General features: G+C 39.5%; 1 protein-coding gene, 1 non-coding gene and 1 pseudogene across 2 annotated transcripts; 1 reads left to right on the plus strand and 2 right to left on the minus strand.

Annotated features, from left to right (window-relative positions):
* Positions 1-1592: 1592 nt before the first annotated feature.
* Positions 1593-5529, plus strand: LOC122652187 (annotated as a pseudogene).
* A 728-nt stretch (positions 5530-6257) lies between these two features.
* On the minus strand, positions 6258-6331 carry TRNAR-UCG. Its single transcript has one exon. It is a non-coding gene; the product is annotated as a tRNA-Arg (tRNA).
* A 4706-nt stretch (positions 6332-11037) lies between these two features.
* Positions 11038-21775, minus strand: LOC122651407 (probable E3 ubiquitin-protein ligase RZFP34). The gene is made up of 11 exons (XM_043844791.1): positions 20376-21775; positions 20177-20264; positions 13497-13556; positions 13368-13400; positions 12265-12342; positions 12141-12184; positions 11985-12025; positions 11798-11880; positions 11596-11687; positions 11390-11501; positions 11038-11287 (listed from the first exon to the last, which is right to left on the minus strand). The coding sequence occupies exons 1-11, from the start codon at positions 20567-20569 to the stop codon at positions 11150-11152; spliced, it is 963 nt and encodes a 320-aa protein (XP_043700726.1). The 5' UTR covers positions 20570-21775; the 3' UTR covers positions 11038-11149.
* Positions 21776-22131: the final 356 nt, after the last annotated feature.

Genomic DNA, 22131 nt, shown 5'->3' on the forward strand with positions numbered 1-22131 from the left:
ATATTTCTCTCTAGCCAAGGCTTGATTAGGTGAGCTATTAGACCCATGGTTCGTGATCTCGGTATCGGTTGGATCGGATCGGATTGGGATTAGATTGGGATCGCCCAAACTCGGGCAAATATGACACTTTTGTCCCTATTTTCTTATAAAAAAAAAAGCTAATTTTTTATATTTTTACCCCTGTCCGTACAGCTGGATCAGATCGGTATCGAAATCAGTCTCAACCGACATCGATCCGATTCGACCAAAATCTATCGATCCGATCCAATACCTCAAACCATGATTAGACCAGAAAACCTTCTCCTATTTGAAAACTAATAAAAAAAAGGACTTCTCTCCAATCACTTGAAAGTAATAGAAACGAAAGAGGAGTGCGGTAAAAGTCCTACGGATTGCACATCCCAATATCCCATACCCCCTTTTTTTAGGAAAAGAAAAAAAAAACAATTATCGAAAAAATAAATTTAGTTACATCATTTTCTAAAACATAAGTTAATGGATATAGTTTTCCTCTACCCCATTCACCGCGGGGTAAGAGAGGGTGGGAAAAGGTATTGGGAGGGTATTTTGAAATATACAAGAACCTGAAGATGGTGGGGGCCTTAGTAATTCCCGATTCGTGTGTATTACGGGGTTGTGCACGAGTCCTGGGAGAATTAGTTGACCAAAGACTGGATATCTCCGGTTCCAAAAAAAAAGATTCCCTTGTTTTAGTCATGATATGAGAGTAGCATCATCCAGTTAAACCTTTATACACTTGTATCAGTTACCCTTGTTGGCTTTGGTGCCCATGGTTCTAAGTATCGGTATTGTATCACCCATACCATGCGATATGTAGCAGTTTTGATAGTCACTGATATTGATACCGTACTGATATCGTATCTATAGCACGGACAAGGGGTAAAATGGTCAGAAAACTCATTTTAGATTCAGGGGCAATTTTGTTTGATACAGTCGACCTAGGCCGATATCGTATCAATATCATATCGGTTTTGTAAGTTACCGATTCCCGTTCTAATACCGTGCACTAAAACCATGTTGGTGCCAATATATCCCCAGGAAAACCACAAGTCATAGAAATCAAAAGAATTATGATTTGTATTGAATAAAAACTAGTTTCAACTTTCAGTCTCTCAGATACAACTAAGATAGTCCCACATCGATGAGTGAAGGGGAGATCGTGATCCATTTAAGGATTGAAGTCTTCAATCCCTAGGAGGCCTTTTAAAACTGTGGGAGCGAATTAAGATAATAGAGGTCTAAGTCTAACCAGTAGTGTTGGCCACACCCACTTTTTTTATACAACTAGGAGGGTGGGGAAGCAAGATATAGTCAAGAAAACCCAATTTTGAGAAAACCTAGAGGTAAACTTGTCCAATACAACCGATCCATGTCGATTTCGATACGTAATGATTTTGAAGATGATTGATAGTTGATACCCGATCCGATACCGTGCACCAAAACCATGGGTGGGTGGGAAGAGAGACAAAAGAGTGGGCCCTGTTATAGAGAAAATGGTCTAATCTGTAGAACCAGGAGAATTTTGGTCGCTGCTCACTACAAGCGTCGGAATAGAGTCAGAAGAGCAAACTGGTCTAACGCAGGGTCTCTGTACTCTAGTCGTCTCTGACAGGAAGCAAAAGCGATGAACTTCGTGATGGGGAGCTCTTGCTTTCTGCAATCGCCACCTTATCAATCTCTCAAGCCCTCTTCTTCTTATTCTCCATGTCTATTCTTCTGTTCTGACACGAAAAATGTAGAGCCCAAAAAGAAAAGTAAGAATAAGAGCACAACAGCCATTGCTTCTCCGCACCCGGACAGCCCCAGTGAGACCAAGTTCTGCAGAAGGAGAGGAATTTTTCTTGTGGGTATCTCTTACTTTTCATTCATTCAGTTCAGGGCAAGAGCTGTCGATGCTTTGTCGAAGGGTTAGTTCGAATTTTTTATTTTTTTTTTCCTTAACTTGTTTTCTGGTTTTGCTTTTGATGGAAATGGCAGATTATTGGGATTTGACTAGAAATAGGAACCAAGTTTTGAAATTCGTTATGTGGGCTTGTTGTTTTCTTCTTTTATTAGTGCTCTGGGTAGCCCTCGCCAGAAGGAGAAGGGGGAGGGGGAGAAAACAGTGTCAAGGATTCCATTTATGCTGAATAGCTCCCCTTGTCTTTGGCTCCTCTGTTGTGGAGGCAGTGGATCTTTGGGCTTTGTAACATGGCTGAGTTCTGATATGTTACCTCGCTCTAGTTTAGTGAATTGTTTGGTTTGCAGGATATTGTGATGTGCGGTTTCTGATATGTTAGCTTGCTCTAGTTTAATGAATTATTTGGTTTGCAGGATATTATGATGTAAGGGTTGATGTGTAGAAAGTCTTACTATCTTTGCACCTGATGAAGTTTTCTTTTTTTATTTATTTTTCTCCCTTTTTCTTCCCCCTAATGAGCTGAAGAAAAAAAAAATTCTTCCCCTATTAGAAAGTAATCTATATAATTTGCCCCTTTTTAAGTTTGAAAAATTTTCACTTCCCTTCCCTTAAATTTCCATTGCAACCAAACAGAGCCGAAAAGAATGGTGGGAGGTGATGGGATGACAAAGAAATTGCATAAAATATTTCTCATGCTTGTGCTGATTAGTGGCAGAAATTAGTCTCCAAATTGTGATCAGGAACCCAGACGCAATAGAAGCACAATAAAATGATGATATGAAAACCAAGCCTGCTGGCTAGAGTAATACATTCATGATGGATCATATAGCCATAAGAGCTACGTCTTGACTGTGCATCTCAAGATGAGCTGTTCATGTCATGTGCACATTAATGGATAAGTGTTTATAATGACTATGCTTCCATGCAAATGCTGTTACCAAAAACAGAAAAAAAAAGCATACCAAAAAAATCCTATGGGCATGTTTTAATAGCTCATAAAGGTCATGTTTTTTACGATATTAAGAAATTAGGAAGGATTAGCATACCAAAAATGAAGGTAGCTTAGATCAGCTTTCTCTAGATAGATCAATTAGGAAAAACAGTTTTGATATTTTGAGCTTTGAACATGTTATAGATTGTATCAGACTTGTCTATGTTCATAGACAAGTAGACAACTTCCTCCCATGGCCAAATAGTCAGCCTAATATGAGGTCCTTCCAATTGCTGATGAGCATTCATGCCTTCTATATATAATTCTGAAGAAGTTGGATCCAACTCTGAAGTCTTACAGTTTCTGTAGTGACATACACAATTCCTCATTGGTTTTTTTTTTTTTTTTTCCTTTTCTCTATTTTGTTTTTCAAATGAACTAATTTTATTCCTTCATCTGATCAGAAGTGCAAAGCATAATAATGACAGGGGGCGAAGGTGTTCAAACACCAAAAAATCTTCAAAAGGAGGTATAAATCTCTGCCATTTTTGTGTTTCAGAAATAATGAAACAGATTGTAAGGCTTTACTTCATTTAAGCTTGAAACATCTGAAATTTGATAGCTTTTATGCACAGCAAGTACATCAGGGAGAAGCACAACCAAATCCATTTGTGGCTCTTTTGAATGCGATTGGCATTCTTGGTTCAGGTGTGCTTGGTGCATTATATGCATTGTCACAGAAGGAGAAGGCAGCTGCTGAAGCAATAATTGAATCTGTATAACCTCTCCTTACCTCCATAGTAAAGTTATTTTATTTTCTTGTTATTATTGATATTTATGGTTCTTTTTATTTGAATCCTTATCTTATTGTGTTACTTGAAGGTTCATCTAAATGGATCAGTGGTTTTTAATACTCATGCATGATTTGTGATGCAGATAAACACAAAAGTGAGTAAAAAAGAGGCAGCCATGGTTTCGCTGCAGAACAGTGCTGAAAGAATGCTACTGAATGAACAAGAAGAGCGGGCCAAGCAAATTAGAAAGGCAAAGGAAGAACAGCAGTCATTGTTAGTAGAACTAGCTTCTGCAAACAATACAGTAACGGGCCTACAGAAAGAGCTACAAAGTGAGAGAAAGTTAGTTGAGGAGCATAAGGTCCAGATGGATAGAATTCAAACTGATCTCAGGAAGGCTGTCGAGGACAAGAACATGCTTGAAGCCAACCTGAAGGAGAAGGTCAACTCGATTGAAGTGTTGCAGGAAAGGATAAATTTGCTAAGTCTAGAGATGAAGGAAAGAGAAGGTAATGTTAGACATCTCAGTTCCTCACTTGTGGAGAAGGAGATGGAGTGCAAGAACTTGGATTCTATCTGCAAGCAAGTCAAAGCTGACCTAGCAGAAGCAAATACAGAAATGAAAGCAGTGAAAGAGCAACTCTTTAGGACTCAAAAAGAACTAGATTTGAAGAACTCTGCAGTAGATGATCTGACTGCCAGAATACATTCTTTAAATTCTGAAAGAGACGACAAGAACAGAAAATTAGATGGTCTTCAGGAAGACTATAATGATTAATGACCTGAAGTTGTCTTCTGAAAAGAAGGCTGCCTCAAATGCTGAACTCTTGGTGAAAAGGCAGCAAGAACTTCATCAACTTGAAGAAAAGCTTGAGCCTGCTTTCAGTGAGTTAAACAGCAACCGGGCTTCAATCGCCAATTTGATGCAAGAAAGGAATGATCTGAAGAAAATGCTGGAAATAGAGGTAAGCAATGTGAAGAACCTGAAACATGAGCACCAAATCAGTGAGGAAACTCTTGGAGTATCAAGGGTTGAGATCTCCAATCTGTCAAAAGAACTGAAGCACTCAAGAAAGTTATGCGAAGAGCTCGAGTCTGAAGTTTCAAAGGTTAGGGCTGACTTCACCAATGCACAGGAATCATTAAAGAAAAGACTGGATGAGGCGAGGTCAACTTCAGAAGTATTTTCAAGTGAGCTTGCATCAGCGAAGGCACTTCTGAAGAAAGCCAAAGAAAAGTTCCAAATCGTGTCCAGTGAACTGGCAGATGTAAAAGAAACTCGTAATAACTTGAAGAAGGAACTGGTTGATGTCAATAAAAAGGCAGAAATTGCTGCTCAGGATTTAAAAGAAGAGAAGCAGAGAGCAGCTTCTTTGAAGGAGGAACTAGGGGCATCAGAAAAGCATATCTTAAAAGACAAGGAAGCAAGAAAGCATCTAGAAATTGACCTGGAAGAGGCCACCAAGTCACTCAATGAGATGAATAGAAATGCTTTAATGCTTTCAAGAGATCTAGAGATGGCTAACTCTAGATATGCTAACCTTGAAGATGAGAAAGATATACTTTACAAATCCCTTGTTGAACAAAAAAATGTCTCACAAGAAGCCCGAGAAAATGTGGAAGATGCTCATAACCTTGTAATGAAGCTTGGCAAAGAGAGGATGAATTTTGAGAAGAGAACAAAGAAGCTTGAAGAGGAACTGGCTTCTGCAAAGGGCGAGATATTACGGCTGAGGAGTCGGTTGAGCTCGTCAAGAACTCCTGTAAATGATCAACATCAGGAAAAGAACACAGGTGAGGGCAACACTTCTGCTGCTGTGAAGAGAAATAGTAGGAGCAGAAAAGGTGACGCCCAGTCGGATGCTTCTTAATAAGCCATTAAATTTTGTATCATCAGCCTTCATGATTTAACAAAATGCAAGGTCCAGATTGGACACATTACAGTGGTGTCTGTGTAATGGCTGTATTCATTTAGGGAAAACAAATTATATGTTAAGAGAGAGAGAGAGATTAACTTTTTTTGTAATCCTTTTCTCAGCAGGAAGAGATAGTTGTGTAATTGCACTCTCCAAGCCCTGTGCTTTTCATTCTTGATTTTGATGGGTGCTCACTTGTAAATCCTGTCAGACTGATATCAATGGAACAATCCAATAGTGGGAGGAAGGGGAATATTTTCTCAGGCCCATTCAGGGTTACTCTCACAGGGAAGAATCCCCACAACTACATTGCCTTGAAGTTGATCATTTAAACAGGATTCATGATATCATTGGTGCAGGTGAAATTCTACAGTTATTTGGTGAAGGGGAATCCATTGAAGATCACGTGTGGAGCGCGTGGGAGATGGGTTACAGACGTCCTCCTTACAGGCTATACACCTGATTACCAAAGCTAAAACAATCTCCTCCATGAACATCTTATTCAGTCTGTGGGCCTTGATCTAACAGTACCATTTATGAATCTGTTTGGAGCACTTAGAAAGCAAACAATTCAAGTGAAATGTAGAAGTGGAGTTCCACCAGAAAAAATAAATATGTGTAGTCGAGTGAGGGAACAGTGGAACGGAGAAGATACCATGAAAAGCAAAAATTGAAGTCTACTGAAAGAAAAATCCCGACCACAGTGGGAGTCGAACCCACGACCTTTTGATCCGAAGTCAAACGCGCTAATCCACTGCGCTATGCGGTCCTTGTTATTAATATCTCTACCAAATTTTAATGTTTTTTAATAAATTATTAAATGTACTACCCGAGAAGTATATAGTAACTTCTGCATTCAAATTACATCTGGGAAAGAAGAAAAAAGTACACCTGTCATCCTCGTTTGGGGAGGACGCAATTCTTATCCTCCCATCAATAATAATCTATTCTTTTGGTGAAGTCATAAAATCCTCACCAATTTATTAATAGCCGTGTTCGCGGTGCAATTCAGGGCTGAGAGCTGAGAGCTACGTGGTTGACAGATGGAAAGTGCTTCATCCAACAGTGTGAGCTCTTGACCTAGTTTTTTATTTTTCAAATTTGATACCATTAGATGTCGCATCTTCCACATATCGAACTCTCAATGTCAAATTGCATCGCACTCGACAATTAAGGAATTAAAGAGGATTTTGTCCGTGATGATATATTTTAACGAAAATCAAAATGATCAAACTGAACTCATTGAATCGACTGAATTGAAATTGATCGGATTGAACAGAAATCGATCAAACTAAACTCCTTATCGGTTTAGTATTGTTTGTATTTTAGAAATCGTTATAAAAACAAAATTGGCCGCACCGATTGATAAGATCAATCAAAACCAACAGTTTGAACTGAAAACCAGAAAGAAATAAAAAAAAGATAATTAAAAATATCTGATAAAATTCAGTATATTTTACATTTTTCATTTTTTATATATAAAACAAACCGAGACCAACTGATAAGGGACCACTGATGAAATTGATATTGGATCAGATCAACCAGAGCTACAGCTATTGGTTTGGGTTTTATTTTGTAGACTGACATTTATCGTTCGGTTCAGTCCAACCCGGTAGGCCGGTATGTGCAAAACAGGGGATTGAAATTAAGTCTTTAATTAAGGACATTCGTTCTTTACAATTATTACCTTTAACAGAATGTTCACAAATTGAAATTTTAAAGAAATCCTTTGATTTGGAGTTTGCAAATGAAGAGGAAGTATGATAACAAAAATCAAGGATTTTTTGGCTTAAGGAGGGAGACAAGAATACCAAATTCTTTCATGCCTTAACTCTTCAAAGAAGGCAGTATAACAGGATTCTGAAATTAAAACTTGCAAATGGAGATTGGACTCAAAAACGAAGATGAAGTTTATCTAGAGGTGTTATCTCATTTTCAATTTGCTTTTCAATCAGAAGGAGTCGATGGTGATGCTTTGAATGTGGTTCTTGAAGCAGTGGATCATGTTATTTCAGATGCAAATAATAGGATGTTATGTGCACCACCAACTATGGAGAAATGAAGACTGCACTATTTGTCATGAACCCTTTAAAGTCTCCTGGAGTTGATGGTTTTGTCCCTGTTTTTTTCCAATGCTATTGTGATATTATTAAGATAGATCTTTACCATTTTGTTATGGACTTCTTTAAATCTGGTACTGTATCTTCATATTTGAACAAGACATTGATTTGCCTAATCCCAAGGGTTAAGAATCCGAAGACTACTGATCAATTTCGGCCTATTGCTTTATGTCCTGGGTGTATAAGGTGATTAACAAAATTATAGCCACAAGGTAGAAATTGCTCCTAGATGATGTTATTTCTCCATTTCATTCGGTATTTATTCCAAACAGATCTATCTCGGATAATATCTTCATTACTCATGAACTCTTCCACTATATCAAAAAGAGAAAGAAAAGGCAGAAGCGTTTTGTCGCAATAAAACTTGACATGAAGAAGACATATACTAGACTTGAATGGGGTTTATAGAACCAATGTTGTTGATACTTTGTTTTCATGTTCATTGGGTGAAGATGGTGATGGCATGTTTATCTACAGTGTCCTATGGTCTCATTATAAATAGTGCACTAAGGGGAATTATATCACCCTCAAGGGGTGTTAGGCAGGGCTGCCCTTTAACCCCTACTTTGTTTATTTTGTGTTCACATGCTTTGAGTTGTAATCTCATGCGCCATGTGGCCAATGAAGACATTCATGGGGTTAAAGTTAGACATCAAGCATTACTCATTTCACACTTACTATTTACAGATGACAGCCTTATTTTTTCTGAAGTTAGACTAGAGGAAATTTGTATAATTAAAGAATGGTTTTTCTCTATATTGTTGGGTTCCTGGGCAAGTTAACAATCTATAGAAATCTAGTTTTGACTTTTTCCCCAAATACTCATGCCAAATGGAAGAGATGGTTCTCCAGAATTCTTAGTATTTCTTATGGATCGGGTCCAAGAAAGTATTTGGGTTTGCCAACAGAATTTGGAATCCCCAAATCATTACTTTTCTAGGACATTGCTACAAAGGTAGACAACAAATTACAAGACTAGAAATCCAAGTTTCTTTCTTATGCTGGTTAAGATGTTTTATTAAAGTCGGTTGTTCTATCAATGTCAAATTATGCTTGTATACATTATCCCCTTCTGACTTGCTCTCGTCCGTTTCGTCGTTTTCTTCCGCCTCTGACGACTTGTCCAATAATACATTCTTTTTCCTTCTTTTTCAGGAAGGATCTTCCCCTGCATATGGGAAACCTTCATTTTTTTCAAGTTGCCTACTTATCATAAACATCTTCACCAAGTTGCATCAAATTTCTTTTGGGGGGAGAAGAATGGTAAATCAAAGATGCATTGGATCTCTTGAAACCATCTATGCCAATCGAAAGAGAGAGGTGGACTTGGTTTTCGTGATCCTTCTTGTCACCACAAAGCATTACTATCCAAAATAGCTTGGCGTCCTTTGGTCTGATCAGACTAGTTTATTGGCCCGTTTCTTGAAGTCCATTTATTATCCACACAGATTTTCTTCATGCAAAAGCAAGCAACCAACCGAGTTGGGGCTGGAGGAGTATTTTGGAAGGTTTGGATGTTCTTAAAAGGGGTCTATGTTGGTGTATTGGAGATGGTACTTCTGCTGACATTGGAATGATGGTTGGATCCCTACAACTAAAGGTTTTAAAGTCAGTACACCATGCCCTCCTACTGTTTCTAAAGTGGGAGACTTGATTGATCATGACAATAGGACATGGCATACCGATCTACTTCACTCTTTATCTATACCATCTAATGTGAATAATATATTGAAGATTCATCTTCCATTATTTTCTAACAGTAATATACTTGAATCGATGACATCGAAAAATGGTCTTTATTCAGTGAAAAGTGCCTACCACCTTGTTGCATCTAATTCTACAGATGTGAGCACTTCTGCTGTATCAACTTCAAGAAGTCATTCTTGGTCGATAGTTCTGATGGATGTTTGGAAGATGATTTGGAGCATATAGTGCTTCTTGTGGAGATTGTGTGCTGATGGAGTGGCTATAGTCGATGCTCTTTGTCATCGAAATGTTAATGTAGATTGGAGTTATATGCGCTATAGGAAGCATGAAACGATTTCACACATCCTATTGGGCTGTGATTTCACTCAAGCAATGGTTTGGGTGCTCTATGTGGGTATCTCTTCTATCAGATGTTGAGCCAACTCTATGGCAATGGATTAATGGATGGAGTTCTGCTTCTCAAGATAAGGGTATTCGGCAAGACTTCTCTTGTAAGGCCTCTTTCCTCTTTTGGATGCTATGGAAGGCAAGAAATGATCAGTTTTTTGGTCGCCAAATTTGGTTGCCTGAAGATGTTATTGCTGACTCTACAAATGCTTTCCTGGTATTCAAGGATTCCTAATCCTCATCGGGATCGCAACATTCTTCTCAACATTTCCAACCACCGACTTCTACTGGCTGGATTGCTCTGCTCCAGGTACCATCAAAACAAACTGTGATGCAAGTCTGATTCCCAATTCTTCAACCGGTGGTTAAATTGGTGATTAAGTTGGTGGAAGTTGGTGACTAAGAGAGAGAGAGAAAGATGGAGTAAAGAGTTGCCTGGCCCTGATGGATCAGGGACTCAAAAATCTGATCCTGATTCTGGCCAATCTGGATCATACTGATCCTGATCCTGTACAAAAACTAGGATTTTCGATTCCGGACCTTTTGTAACCAATCGGGCAAGACCACTCCGGATCCCAATTCCAGGTTTTTAAACTATGTGATAGATAGAGACCCATGGCCATGAGCTTGAACTCTGTTTTCTATGTTCCCACTTCCAACTTTCTTGACCACCGCGCAGTTCTGTTTTACCCATTTTCTCAGCATTATAGTCTATTAACAGCTTTGTTTGGGGTCACCGTGTTTTGCTTGTGGATGACGAGAACAGAAGTCCCGTCCAGCATAAAAAACCATCCTTCATCCTGCTCATCAAAGAACTCTTTATTTTCAAATGCAACTACTGTCTCTCCAAGTCCTTCATTTGATATCATAGGCTGGCATGAAGCCAATGGCTCATCTTTTGGACAAGAACTACTCTGCCACCACCATCGCCATTCGTCATCTCTAGCCAGAAAATCAATTGTCTATGTAAGCTCACCCCTTTTAATCCAGTATTGATCACTTTATTGGTCAATCGAACTGAGAATCCACCCAAACAACCTTCGATGGTGGCCTCCTCTCACAGTTGTGCTCCGGTGGATCCATACTCCAGCATCCCAGTGGCTCAGGATCCCCTCATCCTAATATGAAGCAAGATGACCTCACCATTCCAGTTCTTTTGAAGATGCCCTTCAGGATGGAGTTCGGAAATCTGAGGGTCTGGTGCTGAATTTTTTTGTTATAATGATAAAGAATTGGGTTGCAGTTTCTCTGTTCCCTTTCCCCTTCATGGATGATCAATAATCAATAGATAACTAAGAAAAGTGAGCTCTCGTCAACAGGAGTTGAATGAACCCAAATCTACAATGCACTCTACTTTGATCATGAGTACGTAGTCACTGCTGTGAGGATGTTGTCCCTGTGGTTTCTCTAGTCTGTCGAGTGTTGTAGGACTTGCAATTGAGGCATTTCTGAGCTACAACATGGAACTTCACTTGTGAAGTAGCACCACAGTCGTTGCACAGGATCCAAACCTGTTAAGCACATTAGATCAGGCACATCCACACTGTAATAGCTCAGATGAATAGAAAATGACCGCAAGAATGGGCAGATACAGGGATGAAGAGATGTCGAACCATCTTGTTGTTGTAAGATTCAGGCATAGGCGTAGCCGCAATCTCCATGTCAATCTTTTCCCATACTTTGGACATATCACATACTGACTTGGAGCAGAGAGGGCAAGCATATCTGTTGTGCTTATAAGAGTAAATATCTCCATAAACAACTTTCAAAGCAAAACGAAGAAATAAATTGATTGATTGATAATAGAACAAATACTCACTGCAAGTGCTGCTGCATTTCCTTAAAGCAGTGCTCATGAATAGTATGTCCACAAGGTAAGGCAATCACATCACTTCTGGAGTCGAATAGATACTGCAGAACAACATGGCTAATGAGTTTTAAGTGAGCCTCAAAAATGAAAACACAAATTGACCTTCCCCTGCAAGGTTGGGCAGGGGAAGACGCAAATAGGAATATCTCACCTCAAAACAAACAGGACAGTCGTGATGCATTGCTCCTTCCACACATGGATGACTGTTCTTTAGCAGAACTGAGTAACAGCAACCTTCATCATAGATCCAAATTATAATAAGCACTAAAATTATATTTCTTCAGAAAAAAAAACACTCGAGGTGTGAAATTATAAGATAACAAACACCAAAGGCTTACCACATTTGTAGCAGTGGAAGAAATTTTCATGCCCACCAATTCTACAACCAGGCATAATATTATTAGTCATGAATCGCCAAAACTTTGCAAATTTTAATCAGACAAATCAAACAACCAAAAAATGAGGAAAAATAGAAAAATAACAAAAGCAGAAACCTGCAAATACCACAGCCATTGCAATGAAACTGTTTCTTCGATGTCTGCAAGTTGGCAAATCAAGAAAGGTTAGATACACACACACACACACACACAGAGGGGAGGATATAGTTTGGCTGCTCACATCATCATCAAACAGCTTGCAAATATCACAGAAGTAATTCCCCATGCAAACACCACAATTCATACAAAATTGCTGGACCTGGCCATAGCAGCAACCACCACAACAGAAAATGAGTAAGCTTTTCCTTTTTATTTATTTATTTTGAGGGAAGGGAGAGTGGAGTAGAGACTAATATCAAGGATTTTTTTTAATGAATGATAATTTTTTGGATGCTTGATTAATATTTCAACAAAAATTGCACAGATACAATGAGGTGACAATGGGTGGCCTCAATTTCTCAGAAGGCCCAGCGCAGCAGAGAGGGCAGGAATGGGTGATTTGCTGAATAAGCCTGTCAAGCCTAGCTGGACATGGCCCATAATAACCATCTTGAGGCAGATTCTGATTAGGACTGGGGCTCATTTGGTGTGTCAATGACCCCGGAAGCTCAAGTGCTTGAAAATTATCACCTTCTGTGTTTTCTTAATCTATAAAAAACTTTATGAGGGATGGGGATTTGTGGAGCTGTGCCTGGAAAGGATAAAAGAGCATCAGGTGAGGAAGTATTTCACATTTCCCCTGAAACTCTCAAACAACTAAGAGGTGAATGAAACTCCCTTACATTGATGGGACTCATTCAACCCCTTTGTCCTAGGCTTATCTAAACACTCATCAACAGCTAGAGCTGGGTACCAACAATCCATCATAAAGCTGTTCTGGTTTTCCCTTGGATCCAAAATCTCCATCAAAATATTAACTCAAACAGCACTTGGGACTAACTGAACTATACTCCTAATTCAACAACAACTCATCTTTATCCCAAGTCCCAACTAAATGGGGTCGACTACACGGATCCTTTCAAAAAAAAAATAATAAAATAAAAAATAAAAATGAAAGTAATAGGAAAGAGGATAGCCCAGGAAATCAGGAAGATCTCAGTTTCATGGTGTCGAAACTGAACTATACTCCTAATGTTGATCTAAAACTGAAACTGGTATCAACATGATTTCTCAATGGTATAACATTACTATGGTACAGGTTATACTAAAACGTAATATTTCTTTTTTTTTAGGAGGGGGGCATTATTGGTTGTGTTGTGGTTGAAATCCATATTCAAAACTCACCTCTTGTTCAGTGCCACACAGTGAACATATGACCTGGAAAAGAAGAAGGGCCAAATTCACTAAATGAAATTATAATACAGAAAATCAAGAAAAGTACCAGAAAGAACATTGACAATGGACAGGATCTACCTGTCCCACTTGATGTCGAGGGAGGTCATGTCTGTGAGTCCTTTCAACATTAAAGCTATTCTGCACACCAAAATATAAGCCAAAAACAATTGAATATTCAATATTTCTCACAATCAAGGGAAGGGAGAAAAAAAAAAGGCGGGGGGGGGGGGGGAGGGGAGGAATGCTCACAGTTACACACCACAAACCAATTCATATCCAATTAACTTCACAATGTTCTTTTTAATTTCTAGCTGGATCTTTTGTGTGTGTGTGGTGGGGGGTGGGGGGGGAAGGGATTGGAGCTTGAAACCCAAGGAAATAATGTTTGGCAAAGAGAACAGTGATGCTTCTCCATAATTTTCTTTTTCAAGCCTCTACTGCTAATAAAAAGGCCGTACCCAGTGCACAAGGCTCCTGCGTTTAGCAGGGTCTGAGGAGGGTCAAATGTACGCAGCCTACCCCTGTTTCCAGAGAGGTGTTTCCAGGACTTGAACCCGTGACCAAGCGTCAGCAAGTGAGCACTTGACCAACACGCCAAGCACGACCTTAAGCCTCTACTGCTAATGAAACACTTTCAATATTTAGAAATCCATTAAACCCACTTGGGACCTCCTCCAGGCAAGGACAACTAGTGATCCAGTTCAACTTTTAAGACAAATAGATTCCAACTAACGAGGCTGGACTGAAAAGTTCAGCGATAGACCAAGCATATTTCGTTGTCTGGCACATCATCCAGTCCTTTTTACAGGTCAATGAATGGTCACGGTTTCAAAGCAATTCTTTTCTTTTTCCAAAAGTTGGAATCCTCTGTATCAAATCAAGGTGGTTAACTTGTACATGATTTGAAATTGCTTGCCAGGCATAGTTTGAGATTTCGGTTTCAACCATGTTGAAACCGTAATATTTCACATTTTGGAAATATATCAGTCGAAACATTTCAGCTGCATGTTTCGTTTGACCATTTCGATGGTCAACTGGCTATATTTTGATCCAAAACTTTAGGGAAACCCTAATTAAGCATCTCTGAACATATTGAAACCTTTAGATTGTAAAAACACAACCAAAATGGTGTTTGATTCTGGACGCTAAGTTGCTAGGGTATTTCATACCTATTTATGGTGAGATGCCAAGGAGGACTTCGGTGGGATGTCAAGCCAATGATTCAGGTGGGACTCCTGAATCAATTATCTTTCCTTCTAATTTTCTTCTTTTCTTATTCTTCTAGTTAAATAACAGGACAATTCATTCTAAGCATTATTTTCTGGTCAGTTTTCTAGTTTCTTTGTTCCAATAGGAAACTTCTTTATTTGAGTTATCTAGCCATTGGATCTCTTTCAAATTTCATTATATATTCTTTCGTCTAAAGGTTCGGGCTGCCAAGGCAAATGCCTGGGACATTGCACGGCTGCATAGGAGACCCCTTTCAGCTGACAAGAAGTAGTCAAGAGAGTTATTACTGTAGGAAGCAAATATTGGGAGGTGGAGCCACTAGATTGAAGTGGCATCTAGCTAGTGGAGATAGGAATGTCACAGGCTGCCCTAATGTGCCAAGTGAGATAAAGATAGCTATGGCAGAGCATCTAAGGGACGGAGTAGAAGTTAGGAGGGAGAAGAGGGCAATCAGGGAAGAGTTTGATGAAGCATGTCTAGACAGGTATCCTGAGTTATGGGAGCAGGATTATGACAGCGATGAACTAGATGAGTATGATAATGTAGAAACAAAGGCAGAGGCAAACATGAGGAGGGCAAGGTTGGAGAGCAGAGAGCAACTTAGGATTGCTAATGAGAGAAGGTTACAGATGGCTAGGGGAGCTGGTTCATCTAGACAAGCTAGAGATGAGCCAGAGCTAGAGCAACCCCGGAGGAGGAGGAGGTTGAGACATAGAGAGCCAGAGATTCCATTCAAGAGGATTAGAGTGTGAGAGCCCCAGCCCAACGGGCTCCACCCCCACCCCCAACCTGTAACCCAGCTGTTAAGGTCCTTCAGATGGATCCTACACTCTTTCTAAGACCAGAGTTTAAATAAAATAGATTGAAACAGATGTGAACTAATGTGAAGGAGAAAATGGGGATTGCTTTCTCCAAGTGGGCTTTCTACCATAGCATTCCAACCAATGTCACCCAAGGGCCATACAATCAACACATGTTAGATGAGATAGGAGCTAGCCCAGGAGTGAAGGAGCACACCATAGGATATGTACAATGTTTGCTTGCCCCACCACAAGGAAGACTGATGGATTTATATTAATGAGTTGAAGCCAATGTGGGGACATTATGGAGTGATTGTGATGTGTGATGACTGGATTGGACCCATTAGATAGTCCATCATCAACTTCATGTTAAATTGTGATGGGAGGACTGTGTTCCTCAAAGTCTATTGATGCATCCAAGGAAAAGAAGGATGCAAAATATATTTACAAGTTGTTAAAAGAAGTGGTGGAGAGAGTGGATAATGTGGTATAGGTTGTCACTAACAATGGGAGCAACTTTAAGTAGACAAGGGAAAAAATTATGAACAATCTAAGGTACCGACTCTTCTAGACACCATGTGATGCCCACTGCATCGATCCATGTTGAAGGCAATGTGGAATTTGAAACCTGTGAAAGGGGTGGTAAAGAAGGCAAGACAAGGAAACACCTTCATCTACAATCATAGATTTGCTTTGCAAATGTTGAGGAGCAAGTGTAGTGGTGACTTAGTTCGGCCAGGGATTACACGGTTTGCAACTAATTGGATTGCTCTTCAAAGCTTCGAGTTGAAGAACGTTGGACTTAGGTCGATGTTTGCTTCTAAGGAATGGTTTAACTGGCATGGGTCTAGTTCTAGTGGAGGTCGGATAGTCCAGACTACCATTTCTAGCGACAAGTTCTGGGGTGATTTCAAGAACATCTTAAAGATCTTAGACCCAGCTGTCACTGTAATGAAAATGGTGGACCAATAGAGGAAGCCCATCGTGCTACACTTGTAGGCAGCTATTGATATGATGAAGATGCGGGTTGAGACAGTTTATAGAAGGGGCAATATAAACTCCACTTCCATTCGAGGCACACCCTGATAGAGGGCAAAGTTCATTCACAGACCCCACGTCCATTCGAGGCATACCCTGGTAGTAATGGAGCTGATGATGAGTGGTCCCATTCCTCAGATGCCACTCAACCACCTGCCCAGACTCAAGGCCGTTGTGGTGATGATGATGATGGTGGTGGTGGTGGTGGTGATGGTGGTACTAGTGGGTATTATGATGATAATGCCAAATTAGCATCCTTATGCGATGAGGACCAGATGATTCAGGAGCTAGAGCGAGATTCAAATCTACAGAGATTCACAAAGGAGACTCAGTTTACTCATGCAACATAAGATGATGATCATGGTACACCGTACACGTACCTCGAAAGGTTATAGTCAAGGTCCTTGTAAGCAGTTCGGACCTACTAATGAGGCATCTGGAATGGTTATATCCAGCTTGTCTAGCACTATGGAAGCCATGAGTTTGGGGGAGACCAGAGGATCTGGCCATTGGCGTGTGCCATCCTTCATAGCAGAGACCTCAATCCAACACTACATCATGATAGTGGCTTGAAGAGCATCAGATCAGCATCACATGTTGGGTATGGACCACATGGTGGATATGTTGGTGGACCATCCTTCGAGAGCACCGGTTCATTTAGATATGGTGGTGGTCATGGTGGATCTTCTACTTCATTTGGATATGGGAGTAGCCATGATGCATCTACTACATATGGATATGGGGATGGGTCAGGTACTTGGTCATCTTTTGTCGATAGTATCTTCAAGTATCCAACCCAACCATATGTACCGGCTCCCGATGAGCCCTTCCCTAGATTAAGATATCTTAGACAAGTTGATGCTGGGGCTTATAGATGGGCAATTATGGACTATCAGAACAATTGGGCCCAAAGCATGTCATGAGATACATATGTGGTGCATTTAGAGGAACGGCTACGACATCTTCAGTGGAACATAGATCGTGGATTGGACCCACCAAGAAACTCCTTGTGGAATTGAGTGGTAAGTGTTGTATAATTTATGGATTGATGGCTAAAATGAATTATTTAGTTTTCTAGCAGTTTGACTATATGTGAACTTAGTATGTATAATAAAGCTAGTGTACACTATACAAGATCATTCAATGTACATAGGTAAACTTGGGTAAAAACCACAAGTATTATTTTGAGCTTTTTTTTTTATGTGTGAAAATAGTTGATGTATTGTATTAAGAATGTTAAAAATAGGCTATATAGAAAAAACCAGAGCAAAAAAAAAATTCATGGGCCTTGAAACCACCAACTCGAGTTGGCTAGGAAAAAATACCAGGTTTCGACCAAATTTCGGTTTATGGCTGGTCGAAACCTAGGTCGGCACTGAGTTCTTTATCCTTGGAGTAGATGTCTAAGTAATGAAGCTAAGAAAATAAAAACAACTCTAAGTGACTCAACTCAAAGGGTGGGCTTTGGTGCAATGGTAAGGTTGCTCCATGGTGACCATGTGGTCACAGGTTCGAGTCTGGAAACAGCCTCTCTGCGAAAGCAGGGGTAAGGCTGCGCACATTATGACCCTCCCCAAACCCCACAGTGGTGGGAGCCTCATGCACTGCGTATGCCCTCTTAGAGATTCAACTCATCGCATGAGGGGGGACACTCCCCCTATCAAGAACAGTCTTTAACACCCCCCTCAAGCTGGAGAATATACATATAAAAATGCTCCAGCTTGGAACAACAAAACTAGTTATTAAAAGCAGCACCAGTCTTGAACACAAATAGCAGTTGTAGACGCCAATGAGCACAAAGAACGCCAAAAGCAAACAATCATCATAAATTTAACAAAAATATCAGGCTCAAGCACATCAATCATCAACAATAATGGATAAAAATCTTCGTGCAGAATAAACCCAGTCAGCAACGAACAAAATAAGCGGCAAGGAATACCAACCGCAATCCAAAATATCATAGCAGCAACAGCAACATTACAAGCCCTTCTCAAAGAATGTAAGTAATGGTTAGTACTTAGTAGTAATCTTCACAAAGAAGACAGTTAAAGTGCAGCATGCAACGGCTACATCATAAGCCCTTCTAAAAGAAGGCAGGTAGTACGCTTCACAAAGAAGACAAATAAAAGTGCAAATATTGATGCACTTATGAGACCTAAATAAAGGTCACAGATAAAAAGTGCAGCATAGGTTGTTGCAAACTAAATAAAAGTGTAGTACAGCTTATTGCGAACTAAGTAACAACATAAAGTTATTGGGAACCAAGTAGCAGCATCAAGTTGCTCAGGACCAAGTAGCAACATCAGGTTGCTAGGGACCAAGTAGTAGCATCAAGTTGTTGTGAACCAAACAACTTAAGGTTGTTATGGACCCGATAAATTGCATTGTTGATTAATACCACAAATAACTATCTTCATAGATACAATCGTTGTTGAGGATACGAGCAGATGACACGAACAAATAAATTATCTTCAACTAATTACTTGAGCAGATAAAAATAATACTCTCTAATCTCCTCCTAACGTGTAGCATTACACATGGACAAATAAGGTAGAGGATGCAATATGGAATAATTCACTATCACATGGAAGCAATAACCAGCATCACAAAGGATGAGCATCACATAAATCCCATAATCAAAAGCAATCGCAAATAAGATCCCAAGAAAATAAAATAATCTCCAATCCCCCCCTCTCACGGTAGCAAATAAAATACCAGATGACCAGATTTAAACAAATCTGAGCAAATAATTTCCACTAATAGCAGCAACAAACATAACTCCATACAAGTACCAATCTTCAAAAAAATTGCAAATCCCAAACTGATGTGATTTAGGGCCCACCAAAGCAAAATACCAAATTGGGCATAAAGGGTTTTAATGCAGAACCCAGGGTCAAAATACCCAATTGGATTCAGTATGGGTGATAATGGCAAAACCGTAAATATATCAAAGGTAGCAGAGGGGCTGGTAGCAGAATTGTAATCAACCAATATTTTAGGGGGGATACAAGGGGAATTACTATTTATGAAGTAGGGGCAAACTTGGAAGGAAGATTACAATTGTGTCCCCTTCCAAGTTTATCCCTACTTCATAAATAGCAATTCCCCTTGAGTCCCTATTTCATTAACAGGTATTGTAATCTAAGTAACAATCCTGCTAGGAGTAGATAGACAAGTACAATGAAGGAAAGAAAATAAAAACAACTCTAAGAGACTAAACTCACTGCATGACGGAGGACACTCCCCCCTATCGTGAACAATCTTTAACACTTCGTATTGGTAATACTACGTTTCCTCCTGTGGTGTCCTGCAGCAGCAACTTTTATGACTTGGTTGCTATTTCTTCTAGTTTCTATTCCTATACTCTCATCTTACTTCGTTCATTAGTTTCTCTTTTCACTCCCCTACTTTATATTTTTGTTTTTACACTTCCTATTTCTTCTTTAGTTTCTGTTTTCTGCTGTTTAGTTTCTAAACCCTATCCTTAAGTTATTTAGAACGACAATACATTGATTTAGACGACAGCCAAAAAAACATTAGAAAGTAGAAAATACAGACATGCTAAAATGTGTGTATATAACATGCATATTATAAATGTTTATACAAAATAACAATCCCAAACAAGACAGTATTCTCAAAAAAATTGCTTAAGGGTGAGGGGAAAGAAACAAAACTACTTCGGACCCTTACCTTTGACTCATTGTGACAATGGCGACAATCAAATATCTCATTACAGCATGGTGCTCTGATGCGACACCTCCGCCAATAATGTGAACATCTGTGAAACAAAAACTCGGAATTCAACCAAGCAAAATACAGAATTTTATTTGAGGGAAAAGGGAAAATACATAGAAACTTGTGCCATACTATAAAGTTCCCCAGAACATACCCATATTCCATAAATCCTTTTTCTATTGTATTGCTGTTTACATTAACTCTTGCCTCTTCTCTGAGAATGCATTCTCCACTGGACTGCTGAGGACATGTGTCAGCAACATCTGCTTCCATGTGTTTGTTATCCTTAATTGTTTCCATCCCATCAAGCTCAAGAGATGTGGAATGTTCAACCAAAGTTTCACCCATCTGATGGAGAATGTTTCAAGTGAGTGGGAACACTGGAAGCTGGCAACAAATTACTCACACCTGCACAAAGAAACTCATTTAGTACAATCATTCAACAACTTGACAGACACACTTAGTCACCAGATCAAACCAGTCAAACACGGAAAGATATTGTTGCTTTCTCGCATAGTGCTGCAGACCAATTGAAATCAGCAAGAACATAATCCAAGTAATGTTGAATATCTGCAATCAGCACAACTCCAACAGAAGGATTCATCAGAACATGCAGAGCTATAAGAACCCCAAACAATATCTCTAATGCAGAACTGTGCAACTCCAGAGTCTCCAGAGGTGAATAGAAACCACTAGTAATTCATGATCACTTGATTACTCGAGGCAATCCAGAAACCATAATGAACAAATTTGTGCACCAGCAACAGGTTCGCCCAAGCCTCTGGTAAAAGCAATAGATAACGAAATCAAGCGTTTACGTGGAACCAAACAAATTAACAGTGGGGAAAATAAGTGCAAGGATTGGGATAAGTATTTGGGTCCAACTGTCCACCAAGGACGAGCCTACCTCACGTTGCAGTTCTGCAGACAGTCTTTGCTGGTCAGTGAACCTGACCAACATGGTTAACTTCCATTATCATCCATCGCTAGGGGCCCCTTTCTCTAATAAGAGAGTTCTACTTCAGAGTGGCTTGAATTGGTTCACTTCATTCACACTTCATACACCGACAGGGAATGTTGCAACAAACCCACAGAACTAGTAACATTAGGTAAGTTACAAAACTAGCCCTAACAGAAACCTTAACAGCACCCTCCCTGATCTCATGGAATAGCCTCAGAATGCCTGCAACTTGTGATAGATAAACCTGCATGAAAAGTTTGTGTTCTCTACACCATTGTTCACTTCTAAGGTAAAAGGAGGCTATTAAAAAATGAAAGAGGAAGGTGTACTCTAAGCATCCTGTTATATTCATTAATATCATATCCATGTTAATTATTCGGGTTCAGGTTAGAAGTTATTGTCAGGTTCTGGTGAAACAAAACTATGATCCACGTTTGCTCCAACCGCCTTAATGCTTGCAGCACCTATATCATTGCTGGATCATAATACTCTGTTTTCTCAAGATATCAGGTGTGAAAAAATTAGAAGTACCATGATCAAGCACACCATATATGAACTTTGTTGGGCATATGTTCCTAAGAACGTTTCTTAATCAGCTCTAAACCTCCCAAGTGCAGCTTGATTCAGATTGGTACTAATAGATAGTTCTCCCATTAAAAAGTCTCTACTCCCATGTCTTATTCTATCTCTTTCCAGATTCTTTTTCTTCCTTTTCAAACTGAGGTTCTTTGAAACTGAATTTAGGCTGCAAAACTTCTACAAATATAGGAAGAAATTCATCTTAAAGACAGGTACTAAAGATATTGAATCAAATTTATAATATTTAGGGAAATTAAAGGTAACATTTCCCGAAGCACTTAGGCCTCCATGAGAATTCTAGACAGCTATTACAATCTTTCAGAGGAACGAATTAACTTGTCTACATATAGAAGGGATTCTCAACCTGCGG

The sequence above is a fragment of the Telopea speciosissima genome, chromosome 2 (genome assembly GCF_018873765.1).
Source record: "Telopea speciosissima isolate NSW1024214 ecotype Mountain lineage chromosome 2, Tspe_v1, whole genome shotgun sequence".
NCBI lineage: Eukaryota > Viridiplantae > Streptophyta > Magnoliopsida > Proteales > Proteaceae > Telopea > Telopea speciosissima.